At 27.8% G+C, this 21,851-nt stretch overlaps 2 protein-coding genes across 2 annotated transcripts in view; one reads left to right on the top strand and one right to left on the bottom strand.

Annotated features, from left to right (window-relative positions):
* The window catches only part of LOC123299838 (flotillin-2), a 215,692-nt gene that overhangs the window by 44,234 nt on the left and 149,607 nt on the right, over positions 1-21,851 (bottom strand). The gene's annotated exons all lie outside the window — the stretch shown is intronic.
* On the top strand, positions 11,252-16,587 carry LOC123301815 (glucose dehydrogenase [FAD, quinone]). The gene is made up of 3 exons (XM_044884720.1): positions 11,252-11,598; positions 13,351-13,601; positions 15,245-16,587. Exons 1-3 carry the CDS (start codon positions 11,252-11,254, stop codon positions 16,585-16,587), a joined length of 1,941 nt encoding a protein of 646 aa, XP_044740655.1.

Raw genomic sequence — 21,851 nt, forward strand, 5'->3', positions numbered from 1 at the left:
ATATGCTTCAAAAACTAAAAAAGTTGTGCATCGATTAAGCTCAAATATTGACACGATATACAACCAGCTTCAAAGAGCTATTGTTTTTATCTACTTTTAACCTTCGGAGGGTAGAAAGGTGTAGCGAGAAAGTGGGAAGGAATTATCGAATATTTACAAAAATACCTAAGTGGGGTATCAAATAAAAGAGCATGACGTGTACATTACAAAACTGTTATCCCACGGAAGGAAATGTGGAGGGAGGGGTGCAAGTGGAGATGTTGCCCAGCAAAGCGGGTAGTTAACAGCTAGTTTTAAATATTTGTAGAAAAATTCTAAAATTATCTTTAAAAAATGTTTTTTAATGAAGTAAATTAAAATTGTTCGGAAATTTCCGGATGCATTTTAGTTTATACAAATACCTACAATTAAAATAATTATCTTTTGACAATATAATTATATTTATTATTTAATATTTTATATTGTTTTTTTTATTTAAATAATAGGAAACTAATTTATATTTTATAACAACTTTTTTAATTTTTTTATAATAATATATTTTCGGAATTTGTTAGTTTTTTAAATGTCAAATATATTCTAAAAATTTATTATCATTATTGTTATTTTAAAATTTAATTATATATTTTCACTTAAGTATAAACATCAATTTTGGAAAGTAATTTGTTTTTAATTATGGAAAATTTTTAAAGCTTCATTTCAATAAAATACCTACTGAATTTTTTATTCTTAAAATGATCTTTAAGTCCAAAACTAATATTTATAATGAATTTTCATCGCTATCAATTATATATGGACAAGAATTATAAAGACCTTTCTGAATTATTTTCGATTTATGTCCAACGAAATATTTTTAAAAAATAATTTAATAATTTTTTTCAGTAGAAAGTATGACGTCAATAATCTCTCTATACACGCTATGATGGTTTAAATATATTTAATACAAACAAAAATGTTTTAAAATTAAGTAATAAAATACAATTTTTAATAATTTTTTTTAATATTATTTCATAATTAAAAAAAATATTTAACATTATATTAAATAATCAAATAATATTTATTTATTAATACATAAATATTAATTAAAAAAATAGATAATTATATGAAGAATCCATGAAATTATTAATTTACTTTCATTACCCGTGTTTTTTATTTTTATTTTGGAGTTGGACAAATAAAATAAAATAATATTTTCGAATTTCTTTTTATGATAATTTTTAGAAACAAATTAATTTAAAAATTGTGTAATTGTTAATTTCACATTAATTAAACAAAATTAAAAAGTGGAAAAAACTAATACTTCGCTCAAATAAAACGGAATCTTACCGCACGGGAATATGGTACACTTTTTTATACCATTTGTATATGAAATATATCAAGGTATACTAAGTTTAATCCCAAGTTTGTAACGATTAAAAATATTGATGCTACGAACAAAATTTGGGTATAGGTGTTCATAAAATCACATAAATAGTTCATTTCCGGTTGTCTGTCTGTCTGTTAACACGATAACTCAAAATTGAATGAGGCTATAATATAAAACTTACATAAAAATTTGTAGGATTTCCCAATTGAGTTCAGAGTGGGGATACCTTAATGGGACCTTTTTGGGATTACCTCTCATCGGAACATATATGTGATTCCTAAATAGGGCCGGGTAAGCCTTTGCGGCACAGTCCCTAGCTGCTATCCGTAAAGGAAAACCCAATGAGGTCCCAATAGGTTTCACTTTAAAATTTCTAGTCGTGTCTCCAGCTAGAATGGACCAGAAATTAAGTAATTAATGTTTATCAAATCCTACAAATTCGACGATATTGCCATCAACTTTTTACATTACATAAATTGCATTTTTGAAATATTGAAGTACTTAAAATGAAATGTGATTTTAGATAGAATATCATCAAAATCGTGTTTTACTTATTTATTATAAATAAATAAATAATTATTGTAAATGACATTTACAAAATGTTTAACATTACATCATTTAATGTAATAATAATTACAGAATATAAAATATTTAAATAATAATTTAGTATGGTTGGTCTGTCTGTCTATATGTGTGTGTGCATACATTAAAGTCAAATACAGACAGACACACATATTTAAGTGTACTTATAGTATTTAGACAAACTATATTATTAAATCTTGTAATTACATATACTTACTAAGTATAATTGTTATAGTGTGGTTGGCATTTTTAAAAACTTATTATAGTCATTTTAAAACTGGCTCTAGTTCATTGAAACCATTTTAGTGTGTAGTGTTTACTTTAATTTTAATTTAAATATGGTTAGAGATTGTAAAATTATTTTAGCAGGATTTCCGTCTTTTTTAAATAAAACACGTGATTTATTTATAAATATCATATTAATGAGACGTACTTACTTCCCTAACAAATGAAATTTACAAAATTTTTCGGCTACAGAATTCTAAACTCGTATTCGACAAGAGCTAAGAACAATCTCCATTAAATTATCTTTCAAACAAAACCAAAAATATCAAAATCGGTTCATCCGTTTAGGCGCAACGATGCCATAGACAAACAGACAGGCAGACACACACACACATAGCGGTGAAACTTATAATACCTCTTTCTTTTTAGTTTAAAAAACTGATAACAAAATCTCTCTGCTTAATCTTGCAAATAATGCTCTTTTGGGAATCAATATTCACAAAATTCAATTTATGTTATGTAATTCTGGTGGAATGACCTAAAAGAGATTTTCATCAAAATTGGAGACAAAAAATTTCTATCTACTTTTTGAAGAAAAATTTGGTAAAACAAAGAAAAATAGATTTTAGTTTTAATGAAAATCGATTATTTTGACCAGAAAATTAGAAAAATACTTGTCTATTTCAAAATATGTCGTTGACAGTTCATTGCTTTTCAAATTTGAACCTTGAGAATATTAACCGCTGTTTGATTTTTATGTTATATTTATAATTATCATATATTTTATTTAAATCAATTAATCAATGAGAAATATTGCATTGTATTAATTAAACATTACATTTAAACGGATGTATATTATTTATTTCTCTTTAAATTATAATTTTTTATAAAAAATGAAAAATAATACCAACAGTGAAATATTTTGTTTAACTTGCAGAAATTATAATTGGTTTTTTTTAACCAATATATTTTATAATATGTCATAATTATATTATATCTCTTAGAAGTAATTTATTTTTTTATTCATAAGCAGCAAAGTATTTAATATTTTTCATTTAATAATATGAAAATAAACCATAATTTAACAACAACAACAAAAAGTGTTAGTCAATTAAAATTAGGGTTTTCATACCAATTTCGAAATCTCTAAATTAAATCTAAATTACATGGATTTTTCTAAATTTAATTTTATATATTTAATTCATGTGTAAATTCACTTTTCTTAAGATATTAAACGATTATAAGAATATTTTAGATACGGTATCCTTATAAACAATGCGTTTTAACGCACGATTGCATCAACCTATATAACTTAAAACTAATATTGACTTCAAAATCAAACAAGATAAACCATTTATTTAGTTTGTTTATGCAATTATTTTAAAAATATGAAATAAATATTTAGAATAACTTTTACTTTTAATCAAACAAAACTAAATAAACTCGCACTATATGTCAATAATATTTATTACTTGTATATAAATATCGATATAAAAAAAAAATAATAACCTTGAAATAATTAAAGTGATTAATTAATTAATTAACAAATAATCAAAATTAATAAAATGCATTTAATTTAATTTCATATAAACTGATGTGTGAACCATGTTAAATTTAATTAGTTAATTTAATACCTACACTAATTTGTTATTGTTTTTTTTAACACTTTACTGTGAAAAAAATAATAGCAAAATTTAAAGATAATAGTAAATAACAAAAAAAAAAAATTAATTTGACAAATTGTTTACAAATTTTTTTCTGCATTCAATGCGAAAAAAGGATTAATTTTGGATAATAATTTGGATCCGTTTTCACAGTTAAAAAAAATCATTACCTAGCATGATTAGTAGCGTTATAAACAATTAAATTGCCTATAAAAAATTACTGCACCATAGTCCAAAAAGCCCTTAATTTTTAAATTCAAGGAAAAAAAAATACACCGAAAACCATAGGTCATTTTCGTGGAACTCAATCAGCCACGAAAACCGGCTTAGCGGCCGGATTAATTCTGAAACATTCACGTTTTTGTCGGTTCTGACATGTTTACTGAATAATTATGAAACCTAACATCAGATAACGATAGGCATAAGAGTTACATGAAAATTTGAAAAGGGTTGAATAAAGAAATTGATTATATGAGGAAAGGCGGAAGCTTGAGCCGAGAGGTTTAAGTACAAGCGTAAATGATCGCTTGTACTTAAACCCAGGATCGTTTTTATCCTTTGATGGACCTGGGAACAGAAGGTTTTCGGAGCACCTTTTCTTAGGGGGTCAAAAACCCCAGAATCGATAATCACGGAGTCCAGAGCATTATGCATAGTGTCCAGTGAAAAAGAGGGGCCTGCAAACAAATATTAGCCTTAGAAGTATTCTAGAAGTTTTCTGACAATCAAAGGTATCAAAAAAGAATACCGCGAGGTATTAGAATAAAGCCAACGAAAATTAAGGACTTACAAATAAAATAAATTATCTAAGCAGTACATTCGGAAATTCCCAAAGCATTTTTACCCAAATTTGCAATAATATTTCGGTACATTTCCGTATATTTTAGATTATATAAATTTTAAATGCACTAAAAGGTAAAATTTGATTAAACTAGTGTATAGAGATTCAGAATGCGATGACCGATCATAATAATTACATACAGAATTGATTTTTTAAACAATTTAGATATACTTTCTCTTTTTAAAAAAAGAGATGAAAATGTTTAATTTAATGTGTATGTAATGTAAGAACTAAGTAAGACTAAAAGAGTTCAGTCACGTAGACCATAATAAACATATCTTAATAAAAAAATTTTACTTTTTTTCACATTTCATAATGAATGATGAATACAATGAAATTATTACAATAATTATTACAATTACAATTGATTTTTTATATGAAAATATAAAAAAAATATTGTAATAATAAAGCCATATCTAATACTGCCATCATATTGTTATCTAATTCTAATGTTATTTATTATAAAATGACATCTTTATTATATTTGTGCTATATGTGCTGTAATTATTTTGTATTTGTTACGTTTTTCATTTAAATGTCATTATAGAATGGGTGATTTCAGCTATGACTGACACTACTTTTGATACAAAATGGGTTTTATTTTATTGACACTATCAGGTTAATGGTTTTAGTTTTAGTAAAGTTTTATGGTTGATTCTACACTTACCCTTTGTAATAAAAATTTGTTATTAAATATTTATGATGTATGATGGATTATGCAAAATGCAAATGTGACTGACACTACATGCAAAAGAAAGTCACCTTCAAGGGTCATTCATGGTACACTTATTAATGGAATCACCCTGTCGGTTAAAAATTTTAGTCATTTTCTATGACGAAAAAAGGGCAATATAAAAATTATATATTTTTCTTTTGAGAAGCTCTGATATACCATTCACAAGCATTCAAAATTATATATTAGTTAAATATATATTACAAAATTTTAGTTTAGTTTTTGAAAAAAAAAAACAAAATTACTAAATTAATAATAATAATAATATTTGAAATAAAATAATTTGGTATTAATTATTTTTGCTGTCATTTATTTACATATTATTTTAATATATTAAAAATTTTGTAATAATTTGGTACAATTATCTATCGCTACATAAAAATATAATCGTTTTTTTTTTTTTCAATTTTTTAAACGATTTATTTTCAAGAAATTTAATCTCGTTTTAAATGAAAGGAAAAAATTATTAGGTATAAAACAAAACCATTATTCTGTGAGAGAAAAGCTAGTGCATAAAAGATAACTTAGTACACAAAAAGGTCATATAAAAGGTTCGTGAAGTTCGAGTGTGACAGAAAAACCGTTGTCAAGTATTTAGAATGCTTATATATTAGAAGACTTATATATATTGGGATCGGCTCTAACGATTTTGGTGAAAATTCGTATACTGATAATATTTAACATAAGAATAAAGGCAAAATTGGAGAGAGTGTCCATAATCGTGTCATTTTACCTAAAGGAGTTGAAAACAATGACCCAAAATTAGTGGGTCTCAAATTTTTGAACTTGATGACGTCATCAGAATTCAAAAAATTTAATTTTGCTCTATCATATCCAAATTTTATCCAATTTTGATAAACCAAGTATGTAATCCTTATAAATTTGGGTCATACTTTTCAAATTTTTTATCAAAATTAAGCTATCTCTAATAGGTTTCACGAGTTTGGAGTCCTGATCCCGGAATAAAGTATATAAGTGACAGCTAGCGAAAAACTGACATCGCAGCTGAAAAGACTGACCCAAAATTAGTAGGTTTCAAAAAAAATTCCAATAAGATCGGATCAAATTTACCTATGTTATCAAAAAATTAAATTTTTTAACTTTATGACGTCATCAGAATCAAAAAAATTTAATTTTTCTCTATCACATCCAAATTTTATCCAATTTTGATAAACCAAGTATGTAATTCTACTAAATCTGGGTCATATTTTTCAAATTTGTAATCAAAATTAACCTAGCTCTAATAGATTTCAAGAATTTGGGGTCCTAGCCTAGGAACTAAGCACATAAGTGATAGTTAGCGAAAAACTGACATCGCAGCTGAATAGTATGGCCTAAAATTAGTGGGTTTCAAAAAAAATTCCAATAAGATCGGATCAAATTTGCCTGTGTTATCAAAAAAATCAAATTTTTTAACTTGATGACGTCATCAAAATCCAAAAAAGTAATTTTGCTCTATCACATCCAAATTTTATCCAATTTTGATAAAACAAGTATGTAATCCTACTAAATTTGGGTCATACTTTTCAAATCTGTAATCAAAATTAACCTAGCTCTAATAAATTTCAAGAATATGGAGTCTTGGCCTCGGAATTAAGCACATAAGCGATAGCTAGCGAAAAACTGACATCGCAGCTGAAAATACTGACCCAAAATTAGTTGGTTTCAAAAAAAATTCCAATAAGATCGGATCAAATTTACCTGTGTTATCAAAAAATTAAATTTTTTAACTTGATGACGTCATCAGAATCCAAAAATTTTATTTTTTTGTTATCACATTCAAATTTTATCCAATTTTGATAAACCAAGTATGTAATCCTACTAAATTTAGGTCATACTTTTCAAATCTGTAATCAAAATTAACCTAGCTCTAATATATATCAAGAATTTGGAGTCCTGTTCCCGGAATTAAGCACATGGGTGATAGCTAGCGAAAAACTGACATCGAAACTGAAAAGAATGACCCAAAATTAGTGGGTTTCAAAAAAATTCCAATAAGGTCGGATCAAATTTGACTGTTTTATCAAAAAAATCGAAATTTTTCACCAAATTATGATACGGAACTCTAAAAACCAGTCGTAATTAAGACAACACATATGTTTATATATTTTTACAGTAGGTATGAATAATATAACAAATACAAATTATATTTATTTGTAAATTCAACTAATTAATTATTTATTATATAAGTAATAAAAAAAATAAATTTTTAATTACAATTAATTTGTAATTACACATCTTTTTACAAATGCATAACGCACAAATAGTTTTTGATTTGCATAATTTTGTACCTATGTGGGTTCATTCACGTAACTTTAATAAACAAATTTATTCGTATAAATATTACGGCAAGAATTCGTTAAGCGTTAAGGAATTTTTTGATAATTATATGGTTTAGATTTCAACACCAGAATTTCTGGTAATTTGAAAGGCTGTTGGCAAAATAGTGTCTAACCTGGAATATTTGTATTTGGTCGACAAGCTTAACAACTTGACAAAGAAAAATGTCCGTTGTTCGACACCAGTTAAAAAATCTCCCAGTAATCTCGTTATTTCCAAGGTTGGACTAAATTTTTCGAGTTTTCTAAATGAGAAATTTTTGGGTATGAAATAACCAATTTTTTTTTCGTGAATGAGGCTCACTGTTATTGGTTTGGTCATTTTGGAAGAGAGAGAGATACTTCGGCGCGAGCACTTATATTATTTTTAGTGGAAATTGAAATAGATAAGAAAAAAATATGATTTGCCTTCGAAGTCCTAACCACTTGGCGAATTCGAAGTCCTAACCACTTGGCTATACAATCTGTTGTGTGCTGATATATATTATTACAAGCTTTTATTTAGTTTCACTTGTCCCGGTTTCCCGAAGTAAATTCGACCCCCTTCCCGGTTGTCGATTGAACTGAAATTTTGAAAATAATTTCTTCTATGAGTCCCTCAAAAATGACTATTTGCAAAAGCTTGAGGCACTCTGATAATCATTGATATTTCAAATTGAGCACCTTCAGCTTTTACAAATAGTTATGTATGAATGACTAACAATTATTTTCTACCTTTAATACAATAAACGCATACTCTTTAAAAAAAACAGAATTTTCTTAAAGTACTTTCAAAATGTACTCTGGCCCTAGAGTTATATACAAACACACATGACTGCAATAGAATTGTTAGATAAAGATTAGATCAATTTGTTTCTTTCCACCCACTTTTACCTAATAAGTCTATAGAAACACAACAATTTAAAAATATATTTTGTAAATAGGACCTAATAAATTTTTTATTAAATATATTTAAGTAATAAAAATTATTGATAAATATATATTTTTATAAATATATTATAATATTAAAAGTATGTTAGTAATATATATTATATAATTTTTATTTTAATGGAAAGTAGGCCATTAGGCTACCTTCTTTCTTCAAAACATATTACAACTATTAGGTATAAGTTTGTTCTCTTGTTAACACAGTGTAATACACTGAGTGTACAATAGACAAGGATAATGCTATTACTATTTAATAGAAACTATTTTTCTCTACTTAAGTGTAAAAAGTGTATAAACTTGAGTACAAAAAGAACAAATTTTATTAAATATACTAACAACACTATAGGTTAAAAAAAAAAGTAAAATTGCAATAATTAAGAATGATTATTAATTGTGTATCTACGTGCTTGTTATTATTAGATAATTATTATTTATAATAAATAAATTAATATTCGTGAATATTAATTGATCGATTAGTAAACTTATTGTTATGTTTATAAATTAATTCATTTGATAAATTAATTAATTTCAAGTTTATTAAGAATAAGAGAATAAGGGGCACTTATTGTTAATTTCAAAATTTGTAACATAAATTCAGTGGCGTAACGAGCATAACTCGCGCCCGGGACACAATACCTTTTTAGCGTCCCCGACCCATTCGAAAACCCTATAATATTATATGTGAAATATATTCGCAAATTAATAAATTAATTAAGTAAAATAAATAAAGTGATAGGTTCAAGCTAGGCTTCAAAGAGACAAAAAATGTAGTTGAAACAACAAGACTAGAAACGTATATTTTCTGAGATATCGACCATTCGAGCAGAATTTTACGCCATATCTCAAAAACTACTGAATTAATCAGTTTACCAACGTGATTTTTGAATTTTTTGGGTTAAAATTACCCTTTATACCGAATTTCATGAAATTCTAAAACAAAAAATTTTTCTCGAAATTTTCGATTTTTTTCGAAGGGGTACCCCTTAAAAAATTTGCAAAAAATCGAAAAAATTTATTTGTCTTCGATTTGGATAAAAATCATTTTTAAAGGTAATTTTAAGCCAAAAATTACAAAAATCGCATCGGTTTAACGATTAGATGAATATTTTCTGAGATATTGACCATTCGAGCAGGATTTTACGCCATATCTCAAAAACTATTGAATTAATCACTTTATCAACGTGATTTTTGAATTTTTTGGGTTAAAATTACCCTTTATACCGAGTTTCATGAAATTCTAAAACAAAATATTTTTTCGAAATTTTCGATTTTTTTCAAAGGGGTACCCCTTAAAAAATTTACAAAAAATCGAAAAAATTTGTTTGTCTTCGATTTGGATAAAAATCATTTTTTAAGGTAATTTTAATCCAAAAATTACAGAAATCCCATTGTTTTAACGATTAGACGAATATTTTCTGAGATATCGATCATTCGATCAGGATTTTACGCCATATCTCAAAAACTATTGAATTAATCAGTTTATCAACGCGATTTTTGAATTTTTTAGGCCAAAATTACCCTATATATTGAGTTTCATCAAATTCTAAAACAAAAAATTTTTTTCGAAATTTTCGATTTTTTTCAAAGGGGTACCCCTTAAAAAATTTTCAAAAAAACGAAGAAAATTGTTCGTCTTCGATTTGGATAAAAATCATTTTCTAGGCTAATTTTAACCCAGAAATTACAAAAATCACATTGTTTTAACGATTAGACGAATATTTTCTGAGATATCGACCATTCGAGCAGGATTTTACGCCATATCTCAAAAACTACTGAATTAATCAGTTTATAAACGTGATTTTTGAATTTTTTGGGTTAAAATTACCCTTTATACCGAGTTTCATGAAATTCTAAAACAAAAAATTTTTTTCGAAATTTTCGATTTTTTTCAAAGGGGTACCCCTTAAAAAATTTACAAAAAATCGGAAAAATTTGTTTGTCTTCGATTTGGATAATCCTTCTTTGTTTTATACATAAGAACTCTTCTTACTTCATATAATATAAATGGCTAACGGCCATGGCTATGGTTTACAAACAGCATAAAGAGTATAATGATTTACACTTGTACCATATTTTATAATGATACAATATTATTGGACAATTCCCACGTTATTTCCTAAAATAATCGAATATATTGCTTTTTAAATCGATTATAAATTTTACCCTAGAGCTGATGCAATAAATCATCTTTCATAATTTGTTTTCTTATATAATTGTTTCAGATCATCTTCGTGAATGTCAGACCGCATGTACACCGAATACCAAAACAAATAACAACAAGTAGAGAAAAAATAATCAACTCAAGGCCGAAGAAAGTTTATTCAAAGTATAAAAAAAATACCACACCGGTGTTCGCGTCATCATCATGTAAAAATAATACAAACCATATTGTTTATACAGCAGATAAAAAAAGACAAAAAATATCTTATTATTAAATAATCAAGTTTTGCGCAATCTATAAAAATTACTAAGAAATATGTTTAGACAAGAATTTTAAATGGATTTTTAAAAAAAACAGAATAATATCCGGGTTCAAAGCAATTTTCTCCAAATTTGGATACAAAAAATTAAAAAATTATGGCTGTACATGTTCCTGTGATATTAGGTGCAATTAAAGCTGCAATAGCTATAATTGGTGTTGGAAAACTATCAATAATTCCTGTATTATTAGCAGCATTAGCATATTTTCATTATGATCAATTCGATCCAGAAAATCGTCCGTATAGTATGAAAAATATTGAACGGGAATATGATTTTATTATTGTGGGTGGTGGATCAGCTGGTAACGTGCTAGCAAATCGTTTAACAGAGAATCCAAATTGGAAAGTGTTGTTAATTGAAGCGGGTGGACATGAGACAGAAATTTCGGATGTGCCATTATTGTCGTTGTATTTGCATAAAAGTAAATTAGATTGGAAATATCGGTAAGTTTCTTTCTGTACCTAATGCCACCAAAGAAAAAATATAAGCAATAAGGCACGGTGTTTTTTTTCAAAACAAGAATTCCCTTCGAAGGGAATTGAAAGGTAATTCTTATTTTGAAAAATATTGACTGAGTCTTGGTCCAAGAGTAGTAAAACAAGCTTTGTTGACTATACATTGGCTAGGTCTTGGTCCAAGACTGGCAAATGAAGACTTGTTGGCTATACATTGGCTGAGTCTTGGTCCCAGAGTAGTAAAATAAGCTTTGTCGACTACATATTGGCTAAGTCTTGGTCCAAGACTGGCAAACCAAGACTTTTTGAATATACATTGGCTAAGTCTTGGTCCAAGCATGTCAAACCAAGACTTGTCAGTTGAGTAATGATCCAGTCATGGCCCAGTATAATTAGGCCGAGTCTAGGCAACCTACTATTGCGCCAAGACAGGCCCTGTTGTATAAAATTTTTTTTCCTACAAGGGTCGAAGCGAACTCAGTTAGTTTTGAGCATCGGGTGTGAATTGGTTGATTTTGCGTCATATGGGAGCGACCTATATACACGGGATTTTAAGCTAATGGGTTAAAATCGTTGAAAAGTTAAAGAAAAAGAAACATCTAATCACCTTAACAATCTTAATGGAATTAAGTGATTAAAATCAAAAAGTTTTAAAATACCAAATTTGTCATATTAGGTTAGGTCATGTGGGTCGGACATTATTAATTGACAATTTTAATTCATTTTCTAATTAGTTTGAAAACAAATTTTTATTTTTTTTATAAATATTTCACTAATAACTTACAGAGATCACTTTAAAAATCAATAAATTTTGTTTCATAATTTCAAATTTGCCAGAAAGGTTACGCAGGTCATATTGGATGCCATTAAGTTGAAATTTTTAATGCATTTATTTTGCATATTATATTTTACTGTGATTTTTTTGGAAATATTTCAATAAAAATTTGCAATAGAAAGTATATAATTATTTTAGCTAAATAATATTAATTAAATGAACTTAAGGTGATCCTTTCACTGTAAAAAGCAGTAGATTGTCCTTTCAAGCAGTAGATCCTTTCACTGTAAAAAGCAGTAGATTGTCTGAATTTTTAATATATTGATATACTACCCAAAGGTGGATTAACCCATACGAACATCGCTTATCTCTTTAGAAGTGTCACCAAAGCCAATATAAATCCGCTTAAAGAAACCTTAGAATTCACTCGACCAGTGATAGGATCTCCTTAAGAAGTTAATGTGATTTTTATGTATAGCTATTTATTATTAGTTAAAAACTGTTATCAAATTTTACATAACTTTTTTATTTTTTAACTAAATTCAATATTTATTATTGATATTACCAAATATGTGCTATTTTTTAGCTTATAGAATTGTTTTTTTCCATTATCGATTCACTTTTATATTTTAAGCAATTTCGTAATAAAAAGAGTTAGAGAAAGTGTATTCTTTGATTCTACGATAATAATGTTATAACATTTTAAAAGATAAATTTGAATATCGATTATAAAACTTATCATTATGTAAATTAACAGAATTCTGGATTGATTTCAAACACGTCTTCAAAATAAACTGTGGATCCCATTTTGAAATTCAACTCAATTCACCGATTGTATACGCCAAACAGAGAATTTAATGATATCTTTGTAATCGCGGCTTTCAATCTCATCCGATGATTTTGATCAACAAATTTTAAGTTTATTTTTTGAAATATTTTGTACTTAAATTACCTAATTTTCTTAGGACCCAACCACAAGATTCTGCATGCCAAGCAATGGTAGATAAACGATGTTGCTGGACTCGAGGCAAAGTAATTGGAGGCTCCAGTGTCTTAAATACTATGTTGTATATTCGAGGAAATAAACGAGATTATGACCAATGGGCTGCTTTGGGTAATGAAGGCTGGAGTTATGAAGAAGTTTTACCATATTTTAAAAAGAGTGAAGATCAACGTAATCCTTACTTGGCAAGAGATACACGTCATCATGGAGTCGGTAAATAAATTATACTTATTTTTTTTTTTAAATTAATAAATATAACAACTGACGGAGTTGTTTGTTCAAACACTTTGTATATACTGAGATCATATCTGTATCTTTGTAATACAGGAAATTGAATAGTGTCCATAAAATAAATGAAAGCAAATCAATGACATCGTATTCTATAGTTTATGCTAAAGTATGCACATAAACACTTTGTGAGTTGCCTATCTTTTAATAATAGTAATATAAATTTTTGTAGAAGATTTCACGAGAATTTATATCACTTTGGGGGCAAACAACTGAAAACCTTTTTTTATAAAACAGAGAAACATTCAAAATTTATTTAAATTCAAAATATTTATATGAAATGAAAAAAAAGCCTAAAGAAAATACTAAACCTTCACATGAAAGGTCCTGTCAAAATCAAATTGTCCATTTCCAAGATTAATCTCGACTAAACAGACAGAAAGATAAAAATTAAAATAGATATGAATTTGTTCTTATTGCGTGATTACAAATAATAAATATCTACGATCGATCATTCTCAGTGCGTACAACGTGGTACCAAAATGATAAATTTTTAATGTGTATACTTACACGCAATTTAAAATACATTAATGTTATAAAATTGCCTATCCATCAAAAGTAAATGAAGGTTGAAGTTAGCAAACTGAACACAGTCATCATTTTATACGTTATTTTATAGTTAATGCAAAAGTATGTACATAAACGTCTGATGGATTGCCTATATTTGTAGACGATGAATCATTCCATGAAAATTAATATATCTTTATAAGTTTAGTATCCAACATTTTATACAAATAAGTTGCAAAATAAATATGAAAAACGATAATGTTATTTTCAAAACATTAAAAACTTTCGATTTGTGAAAATGAAGAACGAATGCCGAAAGGTATCTTGAATCAATCAAGGACGGTAAAGCGTTTTTAGGCAATATGAACATTTTTTAAAATTGTATGAAGATATATGATGGCTTAGGCAATATAAGTGACTAAGGAAGAAAACAGAACTCCAAAAGCACTTTGGGATGTCGTGAGGAATTATTCTTGTCTGTCTGACCCGATCCTCAATTTCCATTAACTTTTCAAAATCATGTTGCACGCTTTAAAAAACTAAACCTAAAGTCTAGCAATGAATGTTTGACCTTTTAGATACAAAAACGTTTTAGAAACTTTTACATTTACAAAAGCAATCTTGTTTAACTTAGTTCTAAAAGATATGCAACATATATTACATGTTAGTAAAAATATTACATAAACATAAGGATTCAATACACCTGTAATTATTTGTTATGAAATAATATGCATGTAACATATACAATTAATAACTTGACAGACGTGTAATTATTTTCACCGATTGTAACACGTTACAAGAAGAACGCTTATAGTATTTGCGTGATAAATTCAACACTTACATTTAAAAAAAAATTTGTAAATCACTTTCTTTATTAATTTTTTTTAATGAGCTCCTTAGTAAAACAATATAAAATTTTTATTATCAAACTCAGATTAAATTTACTCCAAACAAACACACAAAGTGGCGTTAAAAAACGCTATCATATATTTTCAAGTCATTCAAAAAAGATTCGATTTTTGTCCCATTTGATTTAAGTAAATCAACTTTTGTATTTTTAGGCGGATATTTAACGGTTCAAGATGCTCCATATAACACACCATTAGCACCAGCATTTTTACAAGCCGGTGAAGAAATGGGTTACGATATTGTGGACGTGAATGGTGCCCAACAAACTGGTTTTGCTTTCTATCAATTTACAATGCGTCGTGGAGCCCGTTGTAGTACGGCAAAAGCATTTTTACGACCAGTTCGATTACGTAGAAACCTACATCTATCGCTATGGACACACGCAACTAAAGTATTGATCGATCCAAATACAAAGCGAGCTTATGGTATCGAATTTATTAAAAATGGAAAAAAGCAAACGGTCCTCGCAAGACGTGAAGTTATTTTATCAGCTGGAGCAATTAATTCACCACAATTACTGATGTTATCGGGAGTAGGACCTGCGGATCATTTACGAGAGAAGGATATTGAAGTGATCCAAGATTTACCAGGTGTGGGACAAAACATTCAAGATCATATTGCCGTTGGAGGTCTGGCTTTTTTGATTGATCAACAGATTAGTATTGTTCAAAATCGATTAGTTAACATTCCATCAGCGCTTCGATATGCAATTTTAGAAAGTGGACCATTAACCTCTAGTATTGGCTTGGAAGTTGTAGCATTTCTCACTACAAAATATGGAAATAAGAGTGATGATTGGCCGGATATGGAATTCATGTTAACAAGTGCCTCGACTAATTCCGATGGGGGGAATCAAGTTAAACGTGCACATGGTTTAACAGATGAATTTTACAACGAAGTATTTTCCTCGATTAATAATCGAGATGTTTTTGGAGTATTTCCAATGATGTTACGTCCAAAAAGTCGTGGTTATTTGAAATTAGCATCGAAAAATCCATTACGTTATCCGTTAATCTATCATAATTATTTAACACATCCGGACGATGTTGGTGTATTACGTGAAGGTGTAAAAGCTGCTTTAGCCGTTGCCGAAACTCAAGCAATGAAACGTTTTGGAGCCCGATATCATGCAACTCCTATTCCAAACTGTAAACACTTGCCTCTTTACACGGATGAGTATTGGGATTGCGTGATTCGACAATATACAATGACAATTTATCACATGTCCTGTTCATGCTCAATGGGAGTACGTTCTGATCCAATGTCTGTTTTGGATAATCGATTACGAGTTTACGGTATCGAAGGTTTACGTGTTATTGATGCAAGTATAATGCCGCGTATTACAAGTGGGAACATCAATGCACCAGTGATTATGATTGCGGAAAAAGGTGCGGATATGATTAAAGAAGATTGGGGTATGTTTTCACAGACAAAGCGTAGAAAGCGACAATGTGCGTCCATGGTAAATAGTACTTTAACGCTTGAAAATTGTTGATAATATAGTTGAATCGTTTTATCGAGACCAATAAAAAATCCCGTAAATCTTTTAAAAAAAAGCATTCGTATACTTTGACCTCGGTAAAATGATTCAACTATACCGGATTTTATAGTGTTTTTAAAAATTTAGTGTTTTTATTTGTTTTATTATTTGAGAAGACATTTTGTTACTAGTTTTTAAAAGGCCATTTTTGGGTGATAAAAATCGTGTTGCGATTATTTTTTACTTAAGCTAATTTTAATACAAGATTTGAGAAAGAGATCTTGAGGTTTTATATAGTAAATAAATTTAGAAACTTGAATGATAGTTTTCGATTATAAGAATTTTGCTCAAGGTAGATATTTTCGTAGAAAAAATGATTTTCTGAAACAAACGACCAAGAAAGGATCCCATGAAATCCTTACACCCAATGATTCTAGGCCAAATTGGGGTTATTTAATCAATTTGACCGAGAGTCATTTGCAGAAAGGAATCAATTTTGCAAAAGGCGTAATTTTCAAGCCCATCTTAGTACTGGGGACCTTGATTATTTGTTTTTAGTCCTGGTTCGGTGTGGAAAATCAAATTTTAGTAATAAGAATAATTAAAAAACTGCCAGTAATTTATAATTACTATAATTTAAGTGTTCAAAAAGCTCATATCCATTTCTTTAAAGCAATACGTTCCACAGTTTCACCATGACAGTTTAATGACAAGTAGCTTTTCAAATCCTAATATTTTTTAACAAAACTACCTCATCTTAAATGGATTTGAAAACCGAATATTTCAAGTTCCCATAAAGCACGAATGAACTTTATATCCCAATCTTCCGATAAGTAATATTTTTGTGTTTAAGAATGGACTGATATTCATTTATTTTAAGGTAGTTCACACGATATTCGAATTTCAAACATCTTTCGTCAAAGATGCTTCTTCATTTATCCCCTCTATAATATTGTATCACTTTCGATGGATTTTCAAACGTCCTCGAGAGTGTTTATGAGATCTAGACCATCTTTTATAAAATCCGTACGAGTGAATTACCTTAAATAATGTCATATTATTTTTGATTAATTTTAAAATTTCAAATAATTTTGTAAAGACTTTTTTAGAGTGTTTTTTTGTTAATTTCTAATTTGTAAGTAATATTTACAACTTACAAAGTGAGTGTAATTACATAGTCAAATAAAAAAGTAATGAGTATTTTTTTTGTAATTGCAAATGTGTGTAATTGTGAAATTATTATTTCTGTGTAAATAGAAATATTAAATATTAAATACCGTTTTATGTTGTTTTGTTTTATTTCAAATTCCGTACCTTAAGTTTATTGAGTGAGCGAAATTTTTGTGAGCATTGAAAGTTTTTCTCGAGATGTAGGCCATTTTCTGAAATAATATTAGTATATTTATGGAGATTGTGAAAAACTGAGCAAACGGATGAGTCTGAAACCACCCAAAAACTATTTTAGGGTACTGTTGGAGGTGAACATCCAAGCCGAAATCGAATAATCGAAAAATACCTATATCACAGATGAAAAAGTGTTTCAATAGTAAAAAATAATTGATTTTGATTCTTGGAGTTTTCGAATTTTGTTGAAAAACGATACAACAGACATTTATATTTCCACATGTTTGTGATATACAAAATATTTCCTGCCAAAGTGTTTTCATATTTAACCGACTTAGAAAAATGAATAAAACATGTTTTAAAAATTTTTTAATATCTGCATAAAAGAAGGTAAGTAGTAATTACCTAAGCTACTTAAGTTTGACCTTTAATTTATCGGTTACATATAGTTTTTTATTCACACTTTATAATAATAGAATAATTATATTGCCATTATTTATTTTAATGATTTTATTCAAACAGCAACAGCATTTCTACTTATATTTTGATATTGTTATAAATACCCATAAAATACGTGGGTTTTTGGGGGAACAAATTTATCGATTTCGTAATTTAGAACTTAAGGAACGTCTATGTTATTTATTTATAAACAATCAAATTTAAAGTTACCTATACAAGCGTTCCGAAAATGTTTTAATTTTGAGCAACTAATACAGTAAAATTATGATGTTGTAAATACACGAATGATGTTTTTCTTTGAGAGATGGTTCTCACTCTGTTGCCAATTCCAGTTAGTAAATTTTCAAAGACTTAGAGTGTATTTCAGCAACCGTGTATTTATACTTTAAAAATTAGAATATTTTAAGAATTAAATACACTTATATCATGTTATAGAATTAAATCATGTAGTTAACACGTTGCACATTAATTAACAGTATAGCTAAAACCATTTCTGATATCTTTCTTTAATAATATTAAAGAAACGTGATTTGTTTATCAACGATTATAATATCTGTCTGCTATGAATTTAAATCAAATAATGATATGATAGTTTTTTTTAGAAAGCACTTTTACTTTTTATTAAAAGAGTTAGTTAGGTATTTCATTATATCAATTGTAAATAAATAAAAATAATAAAATATTTAAAAAAAATTTTGGTATGAGATATGTTTTGAATTCAATATTATAATAATTTTTATATTGGAGTTCTTCCTTCCTGATTTTAATACAAATAAAGGCATGTATTATGCAATTTTATTCATGATTAATATGCATATCGTGAAATGAAAGAAAATGAAGTAGATACAATATGGAAGGATTTTCCTTTTTGGCCACGGTAAATCTAACATTTCGAGCATTGGTCCATTCTATCTTAGTTTGTTAATTTGAGTATATTAGAAATATATCCTAAGCAAAATATAAATCAAATCAAAATAGGGTTTCTAATCAGTGATAAGGGTTGAATGCGTCAAAATGATACACAACGATTTCTCAAGACTCATAAATTATGGTCTATTTTAGTGACTGGGATGGGAGTGAAAATCATATGAAAATCAAAGCAATATGAAATACTTTATATACTCTCCATATGTGTCTCAGCTTTCTAATGTATTTATTATTTTATTATAATACATTTATTTAAGCTATTATTTAAGTATTATTTTTATAAACAAATTATGTGATTTATTTAAATAATAAATAAACGTTTATGTATTTATTTTATTGTTGACAAGACAACATTTAATAACAACAATAGGAATACCTGAGAGAGTTGATGATATATTTATAATATCAATCATAAATGAATGCAAAAATAAAGATTCTTAATTGCAGTAAATAGTATGAGATCTTAAGGCTTTCACCTTCCATAATGATATGAGTAAAATCATCAATTTTATATAGGTATTAAATTCGGGAAATTGATTGAAATAGAATCACTTTTTCAAATGTAAACTAATAAAACAAGTATGTAATTCTACTAAATTATCCAAATTATCGATTTTCTAGTAAATTATTCAAGATATGAATCCTTTGGAGCGCTCAGCTATACGTACCTTAATGCAGGTATAGCTGATCGCTCCATCTTTTGCGCCCTCTATTTCAAAAAGGGTTCAACGTACAAAAAAAAGCTTCGTAGAGAATTTTTTTCTCTACAAGTTATATAATAAATATAAATACGATAGAAGGCAAACGAAACGAGATATTCTCAAAAAAGTGATCTTTTGCGACATTTGACCTTGGATATCTAAGAACGCTTCTGGCTATCAAAATTTGACAAGATTTGTGCTATCAAAATAATTGGTTTGTACAAATATTCAGCTTATGCTGTTGTATTTCGAGGAGGTCTCGTTTTCTTGACTACGATGATCGGGTTATTACAACTGCATGCTGGATAATACCAGCACCCTCGTCAACTAGAGTTTAAAAATTGCCTTGAGTTTCTGAACTAAATTTTTCGCAGTTCAGTTTCGCAAAGTTACTAACAATAGAAATCTATAAATTTTACAATAAACGGTATATCTTGTAAGGTACGGTATGTATGTAAGCGTACCTACGTGTAAATTAACATGTACTTAAAATGTTAGAATTACAAGTGAATCAAATCAAAACATTAAAATAATTTCACTTTTAAATGAATGCATGTTTTTTTAAAATGGTATGTAATGTATCTTTATTGTTTAAAACCTCATTTACATATTTTTTAATTAAATTTTTTATTTATAAGTGCAATTAAACAACATTTAAAAAAAAAATCTTAAACAAGATTGACTTAATTTCCACAATAAAACTGCTTTTAGGAATAAATAATTATGACTTTTTACATATTTACATTTAAACTTAAACCCAGCGGTTCGAAAGGATTCACAATTTTTAACTAAGAGCCGAAATATTCCTAACTCCCGTACCAAAAACTTAAGAAGAACTAGCCGACCCGTGAGGAATGTAGTATAATATATAAGTGATACAAAATGTAAACAGTAGTATTTTTATTGTGTATAGGCAATTTTATTACAGATATGATATACAAATTACATACTAAACAAAATTATATCTGAAAAAATCAAATCGGTGTGGTAAATTTTTAGACCATGAGTCTATTTTTCATACTTAGCACGATAAGCTTTAAAATGAGAGATAAATCATGAAATTTGATAAAGAAATAAGGAAGATTTCGCGTGGACATCAAAAAACAGGCCATGGAAATAATATGTAAGATTGTAAGACTAGTAATGTTATATTAAATTATTATGAATAATTATTCTTTAAAATTAATAAAAAGTTTCAAAATATGTAATCAGAAAATATACACATCTTTAAAATTCAACCAAACCAATTCAAACATGAGAATTTTTAACACTTTCACGAAAAAAAATCATCCCACTCTCTTTGTTCCAATGTCCCTATGTCCCTTTGTACGTTTAAATCTTTGAAACTACGCAACGGATTTTGATGCGGTTTTTTTTAATAGATAGAGTGATTCAAGAGGAAGGTTTTTATGTATAATACATCCATATTATAGTAGAGTAAGGGGTTGAAATAGGGGTTGAAATGGATATGCTTCAAAAACTAAAAAAGTTGTGCATCGATTAAGCTCAAATATTGACAGGATATACAACCAGCTTCAAAGATCTATTGTTTTTATCTACTTTTAACCTTCGGAGGGTAGAAAGGTGTAGCGAGAAAGTGGGAAGGAATTATCGAATATTTACAAATATACCAAAGTGGGGTATCAAATAAAAGAGCATGACGTGTACATTACAAAACTGTTATCCAACGAAAGGAAATGTGGAGGGAGGGGTGCAAGTGGGGATGTTGCCCAGCAAAGCGGGTAGTTCACAGCGAGTTATTTAATAATTCTCATTTTTGTAATAAATTCTTTGAATGAAGAATGTAAAGGAAGAACGTTTTTAAGAAAAACTATAAAGGCGAATAGG

The sequence above is a fragment of the Chrysoperla carnea genome, chromosome 5 (assembly GCF_905475395.1).
Source record: "Chrysoperla carnea chromosome 5, inChrCarn1.1, whole genome shotgun sequence".
Taxonomy (NCBI): Eukaryota; Metazoa; Arthropoda; class Insecta; order Neuroptera; family Chrysopidae; genus Chrysoperla; species Chrysoperla carnea.